The sequence below is a fragment of the Malus domestica genome, chromosome 04 (genome assembly GCF_042453785.1).
Source record: "Malus domestica chromosome 04, GDT2T_hap1".
Lineage (NCBI taxonomy): Eukaryota > Viridiplantae > Streptophyta > Magnoliopsida > Rosales > Rosaceae > Malus > Malus domestica.
In genome coordinates, this window is record NC_091664.1 from 28016014 (window position 1) to 28032402 (window position 16389).

At 36.6% G+C, this 16389-nt stretch overlaps 2 protein-coding genes across 5 annotated transcripts; both read right to left on the reverse strand.

The window, feature by feature from the left end:
- Positions 1-434: 434 nt before the first annotated feature.
- Positions 435-9518, reverse strand: LOC103433893 (topless-related protein 3-like). Of its 3 annotated transcripts, none has more exons than XM_070820017.1 (26): positions 9304-9518; positions 9036-9191; positions 7735-7914; positions 7519-7632; positions 6944-7102; positions 6195-6375; positions 5959-6088; positions 5495-5574; positions 5255-5390; positions 5022-5131; positions 4775-4844; positions 4594-4667; positions 4413-4508; positions 4245-4337; positions 3835-3962; positions 3448-3682; positions 3186-3356; positions 3009-3095; positions 2767-2919; positions 2572-2682; positions 2312-2491; positions 2097-2225; positions 1900-1995; positions 1408-1590; positions 1149-1324; positions 435-1051 (listed from the first exon to the last, which is right to left on the reverse strand). In XM_070820017.1, the coding sequence occupies exons 2-26, from the start codon at positions 9113-9115 to the stop codon at positions 832-834; spliced, it is 3372 nt and encodes a 1123-aa protein (XP_070676118.1). In that variant the 5' UTR covers positions 9116-9191; positions 9304-9518; the 3' UTR covers positions 435-831. The 3 variants fall into 3 exon arrangements, with proteins under 3 accessions (XP_070676118.1, XP_070676117.1, XP_008370406.1); XM_070820016.1 differs by having other exon boundaries at positions 5495-5610; XM_008372184.4 differs by having other exon boundaries at positions 9036-9415.
- Positions 9519-11028: 1510 nt separating this feature from the next.
- On the reverse strand, positions 11029-14971 carry LOC103433894 (probable protein phosphatase 2C 34). 2 transcript variants are annotated; one of them, XM_008372185.4, is made up of 6 exons: positions 14489-14971; positions 12662-12969; positions 12156-12464; positions 11886-12003; positions 11573-11796; positions 11029-11393 (listed from the first exon to the last, which is right to left on the reverse strand). In XM_008372185.4, the coding sequence occupies exons 2-6, from the start codon at positions 12905-12907 to the stop codon at positions 11166-11168; spliced, it is 1125 nt and encodes a 374-aa protein (XP_008370407.3). In that variant the 5' UTR covers positions 12908-12969; positions 14489-14971; the 3' UTR covers positions 11029-11165. The 2 variants fall into 2 exon arrangements, with proteins under 2 accessions (XP_008370407.3, XP_028957264.2); XM_029101431.2 differs by having other exon boundaries at positions 12662-12951; positions 14489-14853.
- Positions 14972-16389: the final 1418 nt, after the last annotated feature.

The window sequence follows — 16389 nt, forward strand, 5'->3', positions numbered from 1 at the left end:
TTATAATTTTGTTTTCTACGGATGTGGAACGAATCGTTCCAGGAGATGAGGCGAAACGAAAATTCTCTCAAAATTCATCTTATGGAACAACGCGTTCCATCCATTTTAAGCACATCAAACGTGGGATGGAACGCCTCATCCACTTTGTTCCGTCCCGTCCTACATACCAAACGGTACCAAAAAGCACCACCAAAGTTTTTTTTTTGGTGTGACAAAAACACAGCCGATACTTGAAATGTCATAATACTAGTGGTTACATACTTAAAAAGAATTTCAACCGCTTGTATTATCATATTACATATTCAAAATTTTGTTTCTTACAAGTGTCCAAGTTCAATAATCAAAATATAAATAGATAATTAGAATATAAACGGACTCGAATTTTGGATTATAGACCGATTCGTTTACTGACTAATCAGAACCAGATGTAGGGATTCTTTTGCAAAACAATCAAACACATAAACCCTTTAAAGGAGCACAAATAACAACAAAGCATTATCCCACCAAATGAGATCGGTATCCTAAAACGTCATTGCGTCTAGTTTTACATCAAGTCTTCTGTTTGCTCCAAACATTATGTCTTTTCTTAAAGTCTCATTCCAAATCTTCCTAACTTCATCGTGAAGTCCCTTTGAAGTAAACATAGCATCATCTTAGTTACCAAAATAAACAAACATGACATAAAAATTGCCACTTTCGAGCTGACTACTTGACTACAACTAAATGCTATACAAAATGTCCACAATACCTTTGATAAGGGACAAAAGAGCAACTTAACCTAAGTTCTGTACTCGCAAATTACAGCCAAAGACATGTGCCAAGAACTCGAAGCTACTCCCGTCTTTGCATTTGATCGAGAGCGTGGTTGCTGGTGGTAGACGACGATGTTCTTCCATTAGGTATTCCGTTATCAACAGGTGGAGACGAACCCCACTTCCCTTCTGATTCGTTGGGTTCAATAACTTTAACAGAACCATCGCCCAACCCAACAGCAAACTGGGTTGGTTCTTGTGGATGTACCGCAACTACCAGCGGGTACATGGCTTGGCTTCTACAACGCAGTACGCCGCACAATTAATTAATAATGACTGAACCAAGAAATAATAATAACAATCTTGTATGTTCGTGGTGAGTTTTTGACAGCTTACCCGTTCAAGGCTGCTTGAGGTATGTATGCTGATGGAGCAATACGGCATCTGAGTCTTAGGCTATCGGCATCAAACACCCCAATGTTACCGTCACAAAAGGCGGCATATATTAGTTGGCTGTTGCAGGAGTATGCTGCATGAGATATTGGTGCAGGAAGTGGATCTTGTGGAAGCCACTGAAATGGAAGAACAAAGTCACAGTAAGCTAAAATCTGTGATCAGCCCTCGTTTATGTCAAACATTCGAGAGAATTTACTACCTGTCGGATGCGTTCCATTTTTGAGGCATCATATATTGCTAGTTGCGTCTCGTGAACCACCAGCAAGTGAATTTGATCGGAATGGAACTGCACTCGAGTCTCACCAACAGTTGCCTTTGCAGAAACCATATGAATTGCAACCGATTTCCGCTTCTCCCATGTATCAATGCTCCACACACAGAGCTGCAGGTTGTAGTTAAAAGTATACTTTAAATTTGGAAAAGACAAAACCATCAAGCGTGGCAATGGATCGATCTGCCTTTTATCAAAGTTGGCACATAAGAAACCAATTCATTTAGCAGGTAGATTAAAACGAAATACGTGGGGTCAACATATGCACAAATATCATGCACTAATATACTGTACTTTTTACACATGTACGCTTCACTATTTTTCATTTCAAATATGACATTTATTAACAGTTTGCATAACAAAAATTCTCCGGGGTTAAACAAGATAAACAAGATAAAAAGGAGCCCAGCTTTCACTTACTTGAGCATCAGCACCGGATGAAACGAGTATATTCAGATTGGTTGAGAAAGCTAAACCAGTTATCCGCTTTTGGTGACTCTTCAATTTTGATTTCACCTAAAATCAACAGAAATCATGTAGGTCTTTAGCAATGCAACATACGAAATAAAATCTTTGTGGTGAGAAAGAAAATAAGACTAGAAAACAGAAGCAACTACCTCATCAACTCGAACATTGTAAATGTGGATGGTAGAATCTTCCATTCCGATGGCGAGGATGTTATTATCCTGAGGATGGAATGCTAGGAAAGTCGAAGCAGGAGGAGGCGCCATGAATGTTGTCATTACCTACAAAGCAAACAAATTCACGGGGAACCATAAAAAAAGAATCCCAATTTTTAAAAAATTAGCTTGACATGCAAGTACAAAATTACCTTGAATGTCATCATGTTGAATAACGAGACCTTTCCACCACAAGCAGACATTACATAAGAGTCATTCTTTGAGAGCGCTATGCACGGAATTGCTTCTTCAAGGTTGACGCCCGAGATGTCATTGGCCATAAGAAGACCACTGTTTGGTTGCCAATGCAGCGGAGCAACACTGGCAGTGGCCTTTAAACACATAAACTTCAGAAGATTGCATTTACAAGAAGAAAAAAAGATGATTGAACCTTTTCTAGGTTAGGTGTTACCTTTCCACTTGGATTTTGGTCATTACGGACCCACTTCCACAGCTTCTGCACACCATTTGACCCAAGTGCCAAAATGCCAGCACCCGAATTTGTATATAGGAGTCGAACGACCTAAATTTAAATGCATTGGTTTAAGAATCTCATGGCAGATAAACATCTCAATAGAATATCAATAGCGTGAAGTACATAACAAACCTTGCTAGAAGTATCGGTTGTGTCAGGCATGGTAACTAGCCGGCACTGTATAGGATCCTGAATTTCAGTCAACAGCCAGGGTTTAGGTTTATCCACTGCATCCTCTACGCTTCTCAGTTTGTCGAAACTTCTACTGAGGTGATCAACTCCAAGCTTGAAAGAGAGCCAAAGTAATCAAATCAACGCAACACCACTTTAGGAAAAAGAAAAAGAAGATATTTACAAAAGATCAACTGACATACAATAATTGGAGTAGACCTAGCAGGAGAGCTCCTTTCCACTTTACAATTGACCGCATTTGCATTTGTAACAGAAGCCGAGCCGGATGCCTGAGACAAATAAAAAGGTTCGCAAAGATGTAAATGAAGAAAAAATTGGTAACAAATTCACAAAAAGCAGATTAAATAAATTATTGAAACCTTGATAGCAGTGGATTCAATGGGAGGCCTTAATCCCTCAAACGATGTGGTGGACTCGATAGCTTTCAAAGTTTTAACTCCAGCAGCATTTACAAGTATTTTGAATCCGTTGTCTGCAGTTGTGACAGCAAGAAGATTTCCTTCCTTGTTGAATCTCAAGCGAGGGAGGCTCTGAAACATATAATATGATAACATCATGCTCTAGTTCGACAGCCGGGGGAGTTTACGCGATAAACGAGAAGTTATAACAATATATACTCACCGGAAGTCCACCCTCAGCGTCTATGGTAGTCATAACATTGTTATTGTCCATATCCCAAAACTTTATCTGGCTATCTTCACCAACTGCCAAAAAATGATTTTGTGTTGTGTCGAATTGCACAACGCCTGCTGATTTCTTCCTGAGTCCAGAATATGTTCTCTTTATTGCTCCTTCACTTTCATTCCATTCAACTAGATACGAGTCTCCCTCTTTACTTGTTCCACAAGAGAACAATCTGAAGGATAATTGGAAATGATGGAACTCGCATAAGTTTTGATAAGACATTTCAACTATGACATAAAAAACTCTTACGTTCAAATACCATGGAGTAAATTGTTTTACTAAATATTCAGTTTGTAAAGGCCCATCTTTAAAAATTTTACATACCGACTTCCATCTGCACTGTAAAGCATTGTGGTACACGACTGGCCAGGAGCATCATAGTCAACTCTTGAACCCAAGTTGTCGTACAGCCAGGCCTTTATTTTCCCATCAGTAGCAGTTGAAAATATGAACTGAAAATTCAACAAACACCAATTACTGCACGTGGTAATGAACAGAAGACAACGAGGTCGCAGGGTAGTTGACCACACGTTCAAAAGGAGTTTCAAAAAGATCCCCTCAACCAATAAATCTAAGTAATTAGTTGTTTCAGATAAGCAAAAGGCCAAATAAAAATTCAGTAAATCAGAAAAATCATATGAATTTAAGCTAACTTGCTCGAAAGATTTGCTTCCCAAAAAACTAGCAAGAAATTGATTAAGCGCACAAAAGCATTCCATGTTTCGCAAACATACCTGAATGTTCTCCTTGTAATGAGGACATATCGAATAGACGGGAGCATCATGACCTTCAAAGTTATATAGCTTTCGTCCGGTTAAATCCCATACCTGTTTCAATTCATTTAGATAAAGTGGAAACTTTGCATACAAAAACGAATATCATGATGAGAACTCTAATTCTACCTTTATTATCTTATCGTCTCCACAGGTCACAACACACAGTTGTTTATTTGGATGAGCAAATGCTAAGTCGTTCACAGCACCGTTATGGGCATCAACCTGCGAAAAATAAGGGATGCAATTTGAGCAGCTGTCACAAGTTTGGCCTTCTTGATCAATTTGAAAAATTATCATATGACCTCACCTCCAAATGTTGGCGTAGATCATTAGGTCCAGTATAAACGTACAAGTGAATCAAATGTTTGGTAAATGCAACCCCTACAGCAGAAAAAAAAAATTAATAATAACAAATATAAAATTAAAATAAAAAACAAGAAGATAAACAAAAATTCAAGAAATACTTGCAAGCTTCGAATTGTACATACCCACAAAACTCCCATCTTGACTCCACGTCACACGGCTGACAGATACGGGTGTGTCCTTGCCAATTGTGGCCTGCTTAAAAACTAAATTGTTACTATAGCCGCATTCCAAATCCCCAAACACTATACAAACATATAGGCAAAACCCAAAACTGCTTCCGTAAAATTGGTTTATTTAACACCAGACCATATAAACTTCATAGCAAGCAAAAATTTAACATGAAAAAAATGAACATAACTTAAACATGACCTGAAATTGCAGTGTACATTTTGTCATATCCCATATCTTGAATGGCTTTGAAACCAACCTCTCCCGCGACATAAGTTCCCAAAGGGTAATGTCGCCATTATTAGAACCAACTGCCAGACATGCAGTACAGAAGACTTAGAAGAGAATGCGGACAGCCCAGGGGCAAGGCAACGGAGCTTATTTATAATATTACTCAAAGTTTAAAAGCCAAACAAGATGAGAAAAAGTCAAACCTAGCAACAACGTATGGAGAGCCGGGTGAAAATCCATGCTTGTGACAGTAGATCCTTGATGCAGGTTAAAAGCCACTGTTCTGGGTAGATCATCCAGTGACCAAGAAGTTTGTTGTCTAGACGTTGGATATGCAACCTATATGTAAATCAGTGACAAGATTACTGCACACAGAAGGAAAAAAAAAAGGCAACACCAAATATTCCAAATTTAGATACAAAACAGAATATTGCCTAGATTACCTCCTCAATAGATTGAACAGGTCGTAGTCGTTTCATAAGTTCATGATCAGCACTCTGATGATCAACCATACTTGGAGCAGCTGGAGGTGTTCTTGGACGTTTCAAGATTGCAACGCCTTAAATTCAAAAATAGAATGTTCCGACATAGATATGCTAGGAAATAAGTAAATTTGCAGAATGGAAACCATACTCAAAAAGATGAATTCCTTTGATCATGATATCAATTGAATATTACTATAACCCGTACTGTAACATTAGACCTAGAATTGCTAAGAGTTTCCAATTTGGCTAGCCACGTAAAACTTGAAAGTTGTTGAAAGTTCATTCCACAATATGTGCAACACAGAACTCGAATAACATTGCAGAGAACATCAACATCACACATATATCCTTTTTCCTTATAGTTCTTTTCTTTCCCAAATGAAAACAAGAGAGAAATTATATTATCCAAGTGAAGTTCTTACCTTGGTTCTGTGGAATGGGCATGGATGATGCATTAACAACGGCTGCTTGCACAGATGAAGAGACTGAGGAATTGGCCATCCAACCTGCTAAAGCATTAGAATTCGCAGCAGCTGCACCGACCGAAAAGGGCTATACAAAGAAGACAGTTATTAGTCCGCACTTTTATGTCGCTAAATTATAATCAAGGTGGCGAAGAAAAAAAATATCAATGCTTATAAGATGTAAAATATCATACAGCATGAGATCCGAGCGAAGGATAAGCAGTGGGTTTTGCAACAGCGGCAACTGGAGGAGTAACAGGTGTAGGCGTAGAAGTATGAGGGCCATTTGGAGCTGTACATGTGTGATCAGTAAATAAAGTTTTGATGTCCGGATTTACTCTTGGATTTTTGCATAACTGGTGCTGCCAGTTCAAACTACACGAAAGTATCAGATATCAGACAAATATCAGCTTAGCACAATAACCCGAACAATAATGACAACTTTACAATATGAAGTGTTAAAAGAACTTCATTAGCCCTCCAAACCCTTACCAGGGTCCCAGACTGCTATACGACCCAAAAGAAGCACAAAAGGCCTCTAGTAGCGTATGAGTTTCTTTCCCTTTGGAAAGAAGAAAGAAAACATGAAAAAACACAAATGTTATTGATTGCCGGTTGGGCACAATTTCAAAATAAAACCAGCTTCAGTCATTCAATCGTCATTCATAAAGGTGACAAAAGTGCTAGAAGCAACCTGTGCTTGAACGAAAGCAATCAATTAGAATTATAATGGATAAATAAGACTTTATTTGAAACGTTCAAACCAAAGAAAAAAACACTGAAAAGCTGAAGCACAAGCAAAGGAAGTCAAAGCTTAGCTAATTTACGGAGATAGGGGAGTGGCAGAAATCTCTATTTCAAAATGTATAAAAATGTTTAAAACACCTATGAGAGGAAAGACAAGGGGGAACCCAGGTTTCTTCATCCAGAATATCACTCTCACCTTTGATTGATTAGAGTCCGCAGTCTCGATGCCTTCAGAGCGGGAAAAACAAGCTTATCACGAAAGAGGGGATTTGCTTCTATAAGTTTCTTAAGCTCTATCAACATAATGCTGCGAGCCGTTTTGGTGTCCCCATACTTGGAAAGCTGTTCATTTTCCCTGGTAGTTATTTCCCAAGAAAGAGATTAGTTACATACATGTACCGTAAATTAGGAGTTCTAGAGAGTATCATGGAAAAACAAGCAATCCCATATAGCCGTACATTTTCTTTTTCCTTTTTTTTTCCTGCTAAATTTACGACATATGGCCGAGGAATTTGAACTTAGATCATTATAGAACAGGTCCAACAACCAATTGGCTACGCTCTGGCCACCCTAATTCTAGATCTCAATTGCCAAGAATACGCATTGCATCTCCTTTAAAGTAAAATTTCAACTACAAGATGGCCCACTCGGTTGACGACAATATATCAGAGACGTAAAAGAACTCACTCCCCGATAAATTCTTGTCTTATATGCTAATTTGGTTTTGTCGTAATAAAAACCGACATTAAACAAATATATGCAAGAAACTACCTGAAATTTCCAAGAGTTAGAAGCTGTGTGATTTCTTTGAAAAGTTCTTCATTAAATGTGGAGAACACTCTCAAATCATTAACTAAGATTTCAACAGCCTTCGGCTTGTCTTGCCTGCACAAACAGAAAAACAAAACATAATATTACTCTTCCCCTTCCGGAAAACGATATTTTCAGAAGGCAAAGAATACCAACAATAGTAGACTTAAGGATTACCGATCAAGTGCTTCCAGATATTTCTGCTTCCTTATTTCGAAAAATATCTTCATAGAGTATCTGTTGTCATCAACTTTTGTAAATCCTGATAAGTACTTCTCCACTTCGTCCCATTCTCCGGCCTGAATTTTCTCTTCAAAGTACTTCATGTTGAAAAAGAATCCTGATTCTTTCTCAAGCCTACAACGTAAAGGTGTCAACTTTTATTTTTTGATGAAATTTACAAACAACAAAATAGAACAATTTGGGGAGTAAAAAAGAAAATAAATGTTGAAACGAGATCTTTAGCTAAAAATCAATTACACACATGGAAATCAATTGAAATTTTTGTCAAACAAGTGACTTCTGAATCTTTGCCCTAGTTTTGTACTATCCTAATTGTTTGTTTCCGTTAGATCTCATTATCATTATTTACCAAACTAAATCCCAATTAAAACAAGACGCTTGCTTGACCAAGCTTAATAAACCAACTTTGATGAATTTCTCTATCATTATTGTTTGTTGTATATTCCTAGCTTCATCTTCCATCTCTACTTCACTTTCTCAATTTCTCTCACACTATAACCTCATTTATCAATCAATGAATTCATATTTCAGATAGAGACAGAGGACGCCTTATTGACTCTAATCTTCACTAATCAACTAAGCTTAAATGCTACTATTTTGCTCAAACTAAGCAAAATGTACCTCTCTCTCTCTCTCTCTTCAAGAAATGCTAAGGAGACTCTCAAAAGTGGGACTCTCCATGGACTGTGTGCCACTCATGTTTTTGGCAGAATATTTTATAATGTTGGCACGGAAATTAACGTTAAACTGAGAGGTGGCAGAGAGTCCATGCAAAGTCTCCTTAGCATTTCTCCTCTCCCCTCCCCCCCCCCCAAAACCCAATTTTCCACACAAGTCGCCACCAAAACAACGCAATTTAAAACCGACTACAAGGGACTTTACACATGTATATCCTTCCATCTCTCAAAATTCACACCAATAACGCATGAAAAAACCTCAACTAAGCCGAATGCGTCCATTAATTGTCCATTTTTCACAACTAAACCGGAATAATCACCGCCAAGCCAGCAAACATGAGTCACTTTCGTAAAAAATTAAAGATTAAAAACAACAAAATCGAATACGAAAAGACATAAACTCCATCAATCAAAACCACACGCTCAAAAGCACAAACACACGCTCAAAGGTAACGGATTTCCGTACATGCATGTATTAAACCGTACACACACACGTGCACACGTGTACAGATATTATATATGCAAGTACAAGAGGATTTGGGAAAGCTTTCAGCTCACCTGTGTACGGACTCCTTGAACTTCTCCTCTTCCAGAAATTGGAGTATCAGAAACACCAATTCTCTGCTCAAAGACGACATTTTTCGATCCTCAAACCCTCAGCCCCCAGAAATTCCTCTCCTCTTCCCGAACAAAAACCAGACCTCTCAACTTTCACTACACAAACAGACACAGATTAACGTTAAAATTAACACGCTCGAGCTCCGAATTCGCGCTCAGAGAAACCTCCAAATTCCAGAAACCATCGATATTTCTGAGGATTTTGTACCTCGCGCTTCGAGGACTTCTAGGGTTTTGAAGACAGCACAGAGAGAGAGAGAGAGAGAGAGCGAGAGAGAGGGGAGAAAGAGAACGAGATAGATTTATAGAAGTCTCTCGCTGCGTTCGATGCAGTAGTCTTTCCCTTTCTACTGACCTATCACTGATAAGTACAAGTACTTATCGATAAGTACTTCGGCTTATTTACGTACGTTTTTGAACTTATCATGCGTGTGGGAATGGGATGTCGCGGATTCGAAATCAAAATACAAAACCAAGTTGAATGTTCGGTACTCACGTCCGTTCGAGCACCATGCCTTTACTTTTCGTACTTTCGCTTTCGAGGCTGGGGCATTAATTAGGGGATTTTAATGAATGGAAGTGACTGTCTTTCTGTCACCGATTTATCGGGATATTATAGGGAGACGATATGAGTGGGGTTTTCGGATAAGGTTTGTTTGTTGGGAATCAGCAGGCATGAATGGACGAGGTTGCTTACCTCGCGCGAGTTTTTATCGAACTCGCGGCTCGCCTCGATATCTTACAATTGCTGTCGTTAAACTGTCATCGCCTGTGTTCTTGTCGGCGCGACTCGTCGCATCTAATTTCTTCGGGCCAGGCAACCCGAACCAGGCCTACTCTACAAATGGGCTGGGCTTCTGTTGCTAGCTCAATAACACAAGAGCCTAGTTTCGTTCTTTGTAGGGAGAAATTTTTAATTTTGATTGGAACACAGATGATACATCAAATTTTTTTATGCAAGTGGTGAAAAGCTTTAATTTTTAAGTTATTAACTTTTTAACACACATAACCCATCATTTCTATAGGAACACGTGGTATACCATCTTGTGTGACGATCACACTGAAAAATATTTCCTTTGTGGGGCTAGTAATTTTCGAGTCTTGTGCATGAAGCTTTTAGAAAATTTGTCAAAAACAGTTGTCTCGAGACTCTTGACTTTACGCCATTGTGGAAGCAGAGACTGCCTACTAAATAGCAAACAATGCGGCATTTGATAGTTTTTTATAAACGATAACTAATAAAAATGATTTGAAAATTTTGAATTTAATCAAAATGACAAAAAAATGTTGTAAGTGAATAGTATCATGAGTGACTTTTTGGAATAAAAATGTCATTTTTTATTAAAATAAATAATACCGAAAGTGTTTTATTAAAATCCTATTTTTATAAATAACATATTTTTGCGATAAAAAGAAGTACCTGTCAAAACAGTTGTCTCCAGTTAACATCTTTGGGACACTGCCCCCTCGCTAGCAAACGATACGGCCTTTGATCGTCGTTTTTCTAGAAATAACAAAAAGTTTATTCGCCATTAAAAAAGTGATTATGTATAATGTTTTGTAGCGTCGTAATGATGAGCCTTACAGTAAGAAATCTAGGTTTTTATTAAAATATAAGTGATTATAAAACAGTGTTTCATGAGCTTACCAACGAGAGATGCAAAGTTGATTGAATTGGTAAGGATTATTCTCTTCATTAAACTAAGGTTTAGATTTGAGTCTCGCTAACTCCCTCTTGGTGGTCAATAAACCAAAAAAATGTTCAAAATCCCCTCTGTAAGTCCTCAAAGAAGCTTATGGTATGCCATGATCCTGAAATGAATAGCCTACCCTGGTATTGAGATGCGTAGCCTCCCCTCTCCCTAAACATTTTGTTTAAAAAAAAGTGTTTCATGTGCTTGTATCTTAAAAAATTTAGGAATTTAGGAGTAAGTTGACGGAAACACCGATAACTGTTGGATTGAAACTTGAAGCAAGATCTTTTGCTTGCGGAATTTCCTAAATAAAAGACCAATAAAAATTCAAAGGTACAAGATGAGCAAGGAGAAGGAGCAAAGATTCTGCGTTTTGTTATTTTGGGGTGGCAACACTAATAGGGTGCACTTGCTGGGATTCAGAGAGAGGGGAATTAGAGTGAAAGAAGAGGCAAATGGCAGAAATGTCGTCCATCGCTATTCCCCTCCTCTTCCGCTTCCATGCTTGCGCAGCGCACTCCACCAGAAGCTTTGCAGCCTTCGCCCTGTCTGCCGTCGAACCTACAATCTGCACGGCTTCTTGATTCGAAATGACATCCCAAACCTACAAGCAAAAATATCAAAAATGTCTTAGAGTCCGCGGGAAATGGCTCTCTAGAAAACACTTATGTTCATAAGCGCTTTTGCTAGAAACACGTTGAAACTTCATTAAACGTTCAAGCACTTCGTGCAGGAAGTGCTTTTACGACCTAGAATTACTTTTGAAAACAATGCAGTACATACCCCATCAGTTGCCAACACAACAAACTGATCTTTGCTTGTTATATTTCTATGTGACACTTCAGGCACAGAAATGAGACCAAAGTCCTTCAAACAGTAATCTCCAAAGGCTCTGGACATGGCTAGTCCGGGTGTTTCCCCGTCCGGCTGCCATACCCTTTGCACTCCCGGCTCATCTTCTAAACAAAAAACCCGCCCATTGCTTTGAATTATTCGCTCCTCCTCCTCTGCAAACAAAACCATTAAAAACATGTAAATATGTGTAACCATATGTTATCTTCTTCAGTTTTATGTGTTGGGAGAGAGATAGACTGACGAGGTAAACTAGGCTTGAAATCGACAGTAAGCTGAACCGGCGTCAAGCTTCCATCGTCTAAAGTTGTAGCCAAAACAGCACGAGAGTCGCCAACATTGGCTATGAAAATAAGCTCACCCTAAACAACCAAAATTCGGAGATACTTTCGTGTCAATGCCGATGAAAACTGCATAAGGTCATTAGTTTATACTTTATTTTTTTGGTAAACATCCAGCTACAATTGCAAGCCTAACAACAATTTGAACCAGTTCAAGTGAAATGAATCGATACCTGTCTGACAATACTCAGGGCAGTTGTTCCACTGTAAAAGGAATCGATCCTACGATGCTGTTCAAGCTCGTGATCAATGGCAGCACAAGTTCTGATATAGGAATCCTTCCATATGTTAAACCGGTGACGCTTTTTATCCGACTCCAAGTCCGAATCCAGGTCAATAGAAGTTTGACCTAGTGTCTCTTGCCAACTGCACAACAAAGAGGGTGGCATTGTTTCTCTTATCTGTTTCGCCACGAAATGTCCCCATGGACCATGCCCGTCAAAAATCCCACAAAACATCATGTCTTCTTGGCACCCAAATTCCTAAAACCAAAACAAGTGTCAATATTTCAGAGACGGACCGTGGAACTACTTGCTTATATATTGTATTCTATTTTATTAAGTTTTCGTCACGCAATGCATATAAGTTTGTTTTGTATTTAATTTCCAGTTAGTACTAATTTACTGAACTAGCAACGGAATGGAGCTTAAGGTAAGAAAAATGCACAACATTTGCTTACCTCCCATACAATGCAGCAATCCTGGTTGACTCCTTTCTCTCCTCTCTTCGAGAAAACAGAAGCAAAATTATTTGAACCATCGACATTGACAATCCCCGAAGAGCGTAGGATCATGTCATTCTTCTTCGCCACCTTTGCCATCGCTTCTGCAGCTCCTCTTGCACCTGAATCCCGACCATTGTTCTTCCCTTTCTTGAACAATAGGGATCGCGCCAATCCGCTGAACATGGAGGATAAGTACCCCATTAGCTATGTCTTTGCTTAGCTATTCCAATTCCGGATTTTCCAGGCTGTAGATTCAACAAAATCTGAACAATATTGAACACTTACAAACAGTTAAACATCATTTTAGGCAAGAAAATGCTTGACCTATTTGTTTTTTATAACTTTTTTTAACATTCTTCTCAGAAAAATACAGAAGATTTAAGCAAGTTGAATTGAACAACTTGAACTGAGTGAGAGTACTGTCACTGACAAAAAGGCATTCTCTGACTCAGAAAGGCAATTCTTGCATTAAAAAAAGCAAAAGTTCATAACATATGTAGTGGAGACTTTGAATAAGGTATTTAGTTATTAATATTCTTTAATTGAAATCTTGTTGGTTTTCAATTTTTTATCGAAGTTTTTGAAATAAATGTGATAATTTATTTTTATGTATGTTATTTTTTAAATTAAAAACTGAAATTTATAGTTGTTTATATTAATGAGATTTTAAATAAAAAGCATAATTTGTGGGATTAAAAATATTAAAATATAAATATGCTATTGTGGGTGTATATATAAACATGGGTACATTCATCAAAATTAAGCAATAAATTATTACACCAAAACATGGGTACATTCTTCAAAATCACAAAAAAAAAAAAAAAGATATTAGGCTTAATAGTAAATTTCTTCAATTCAACTTAATACATTCACAAATCAAAGAAAAAAGAATGTACCAATATAAGTTTTAAAATGGATTAGAAAAAAATTGAATAGATTTTATACAAAAAAAATTGTACATTATACATATAACAAATTGATATATTTAAGAATGAGTACATTTTAAGATTAAAAATTTGAAAAAAAATTACATTAATGGGTACATATAAAATTAAAAAATTGAAAACATTTTTTAAAAAAAGCTAATGGGTACAAACTTATTCTAATTTTTTATTTATTTTGAAAATGTTTTGAATTGAAAATTAGTTAGGAGTTTAATAAATGTGTGAGTATTAAAATTTTAAATCAATTATTAATTTTTATTTTAAAAATTATGTAATTGACATATAAATTTATTATTACATTAATGTTAAGAACTTAGATCAAAATCTAAAAACTAATAAGATTTCAGTTAATAAATATTAGTAACTAGAGATCGAATACTAATTTTTCCTTACCAGAAATATCTATTCTAAATTGGGAAATGAGCAAGTAAATAATTCTCCTTTCCTTCACTTTCTTCTCTTCCATAAACTAAGATCTATTCTAAATTGGGAAATGAACAATTAAATTATTCTCCTTTCCTTCACTTTCTTCTCTTCCATAAACTAAAAGCTCTGCCGTTTGAAACCCTTTAACCCTTTCCCCACAAAAGTTACTGCAACCTAAAGAAACCCAAATGAGACTTGATTAAGAGAGGATTAAAATAAAAAAGTTGGGTTTTGAACTTTCTCAGTTACCAAACAAAACCCAGAAAGGAACATTCATAAAGGAAGCAAAAAACAAGTCAATTTGAGCTTATAAGTTACCCCAAAAACAAAACTTTTCATTTTCTCAGCAACCAAACAAAAGGCTCCAGAAGGGTAAGAAAAAAACAACCAAAGTAGACGTAGAGATCAAAACCTTGATATCAACTCCAGCAAAATTTGACCAGAAAACTTCAGAAGCTAGAAAGCTGGAACTTGACGAAGTTGCTGGAAAACTGGTAATTCGACCGGATCCCGGCGTAATCCCGACGAACCCAGCTGAAAAATTGAGGAACTGAAATTGGAGACCGATGAGAATCCATAACACCCGGTCTCTCTCTCGTCCTCCTAGTTTTGTGTTCGTGTTTTTGTTTGGCAATGGAGAAAGTGAAGTGATATTTATCTGAGGCGGAGGAGAAGATAACAGAGCTTGCTGTGCATACAAACAACACACTCAACGCAAACTCTACGAGACTACGTCATGAAACCAAAAGGGTTTTTGCTTTTTTAACTTACAAAGCTATTTTATTTTATTTTTCCTTTCCACTTATATAGGCAACTTGTGTTTAAGTCAGTGCATCCATTTGATATAAGGTATGATTTGTTTTTTGAGATCGTCAATGAGGTATATTTTATTTTTTCAACAACTTGTGTTGCAAATACAGAGAAATTATATGTAGTATAAAAAATGCTTGAATGATCTTCATAGATATTTGGCCTTCTGTATATTACATTGTACACATGTGATGTGTGCATGTTGACGGTCAACAATTTGTAGCTAAAATAATGCTGAATTTTCTAGATATTTATGGAATTCCTAACAGTTCAATATTTTTTAGCAGCCAAAACAAAACCAAGAAGAACGAGAAAGATGTTTTATTTTCCAGTTAGGAAATTAGTAAACCGAGTTAGGTTCTATATGTTGACTCCCTTTGCTTACCGTTTCTGAGTTGATTCCCTCTTTCTGTGGGCAAAATTTTGTTGAGTGTGACGGTTATACTAGAATATGGTAGTATTAATCTACATTATGTGCCATAATTTGATGTCCGACTTGGTTAATACACCCCATGCGCCTAGGAGAGCGTATGCTTACCTGCACTTAAGTTCGAATTATTTTCTCTCAACATTCATATATTAGATTAAAGTATTGCTTGAATAAAAATAAAGTCATTAATAAATAAATGCACATGTTATATTTTACATCAATTTGTAATGTCACGTAGAACTATGGTGGGTCACAAAAAAACCGCCTTATATATTGATACAATTTTCTTTGATAATTGTTATTAACCCTCTAAAAATTTAATTGTGCACTCCAAATTTTTAATATTTAGAAAGAAAAAAATCAATACACATTAAATTTTAAGAGTGTAAATAGTAATTCCCTTGTCTTTTTATATACAAATGATATTTGGAGAATAAAAATTTGAACACAAAACCTCATTTGCAAAATACTACTTTAACCTTGAATTACGAGCTCCTTGCATATTAATTAAATATAATATAGAAACGACAATTATGTCTCATTCATAAACTATTATATGTTTGCTTTATATATAATATTATGTCTATTACATGAAATAATTGAGAAGAAATGATAAGGGGACTTTATCCAAAGTGAAACATTTTATGGCATCTTTATCGTCTTATGTTTATAGTATAATATTTTATAATGTGAATACAAAAAAACACCTTTAAATTGTGAAGTAATAGAAATTTCATTTTACTGAGAGTTACTCTTTTGAGAGAATCACCCAACATTCCTCTTAATTAATAATTGTTTGTTGTATAAATAAAAATTAGATAACAAAATAAATTAATGGACCGTCCCAAACATGCCTGCCATTAAATAACCACACAAAAACAAAACCAACGGTCGATGCTAATTTTATAGCATGGAATTTGTTGATCATCTCTATCAATCAAGAGTCGTCTCCCGTAGATATGACTGTCTCTTGGCCAGTTGCAGCCATGGACGAATGCAATGTATTAAAATAAAAGTTTAGTAAACCATCATAATCATTGGGTTATTTATTAATTCTACAAAAATGAACATAA

Excerpts from the sequence above, each read along its gene's own strand:
- LOC103433893 (XM_070820016.1), bottom strand. The coding sequence starts at position 9,115 with ATGTCGTCTTTGAGCAGAGAATTGGTGTTTCTGATACTCCAATTTCTG. Across the intron at positions 6,376-6,943 it reads CGGACTCTAATCAATCAAAG|TTTGAACTGGCAGCACCAGT; the intron begins GTGAGAGTGATA and ends ACTTTCGTGTAG. Across the intron at positions 2,683-2,766 it reads CAACCGATACTTCTAGCAAG|GTCGTTCGACTCCTATATAC; the intron begins GTTTGTTATGTA and ends ATTTAAATTTAG.
- LOC103433894 (XM_008372185.4), bottom strand. The coding sequence starts at position 12,907 with ATGGGGTACTTATCCTCCATGTTCAGCGGATTGGCGCGATCCCTATTG. Across the intron at positions 11,797-11,885 it reads TTTCAAGCCTAGTTTACCTC|AGGAGGAGGAGCGAATAATT; the intron begins GTCAGTCTATCT and ends TTTTGTTTGCAG. Across the intron at positions 11,394-11,572 it reads TTGTGTTGGCAACTGATGGG|GTTTGGGATGTCATTTCGAA; the intron begins GTATGTACTGCA and ends TTTTGCTTGTAG.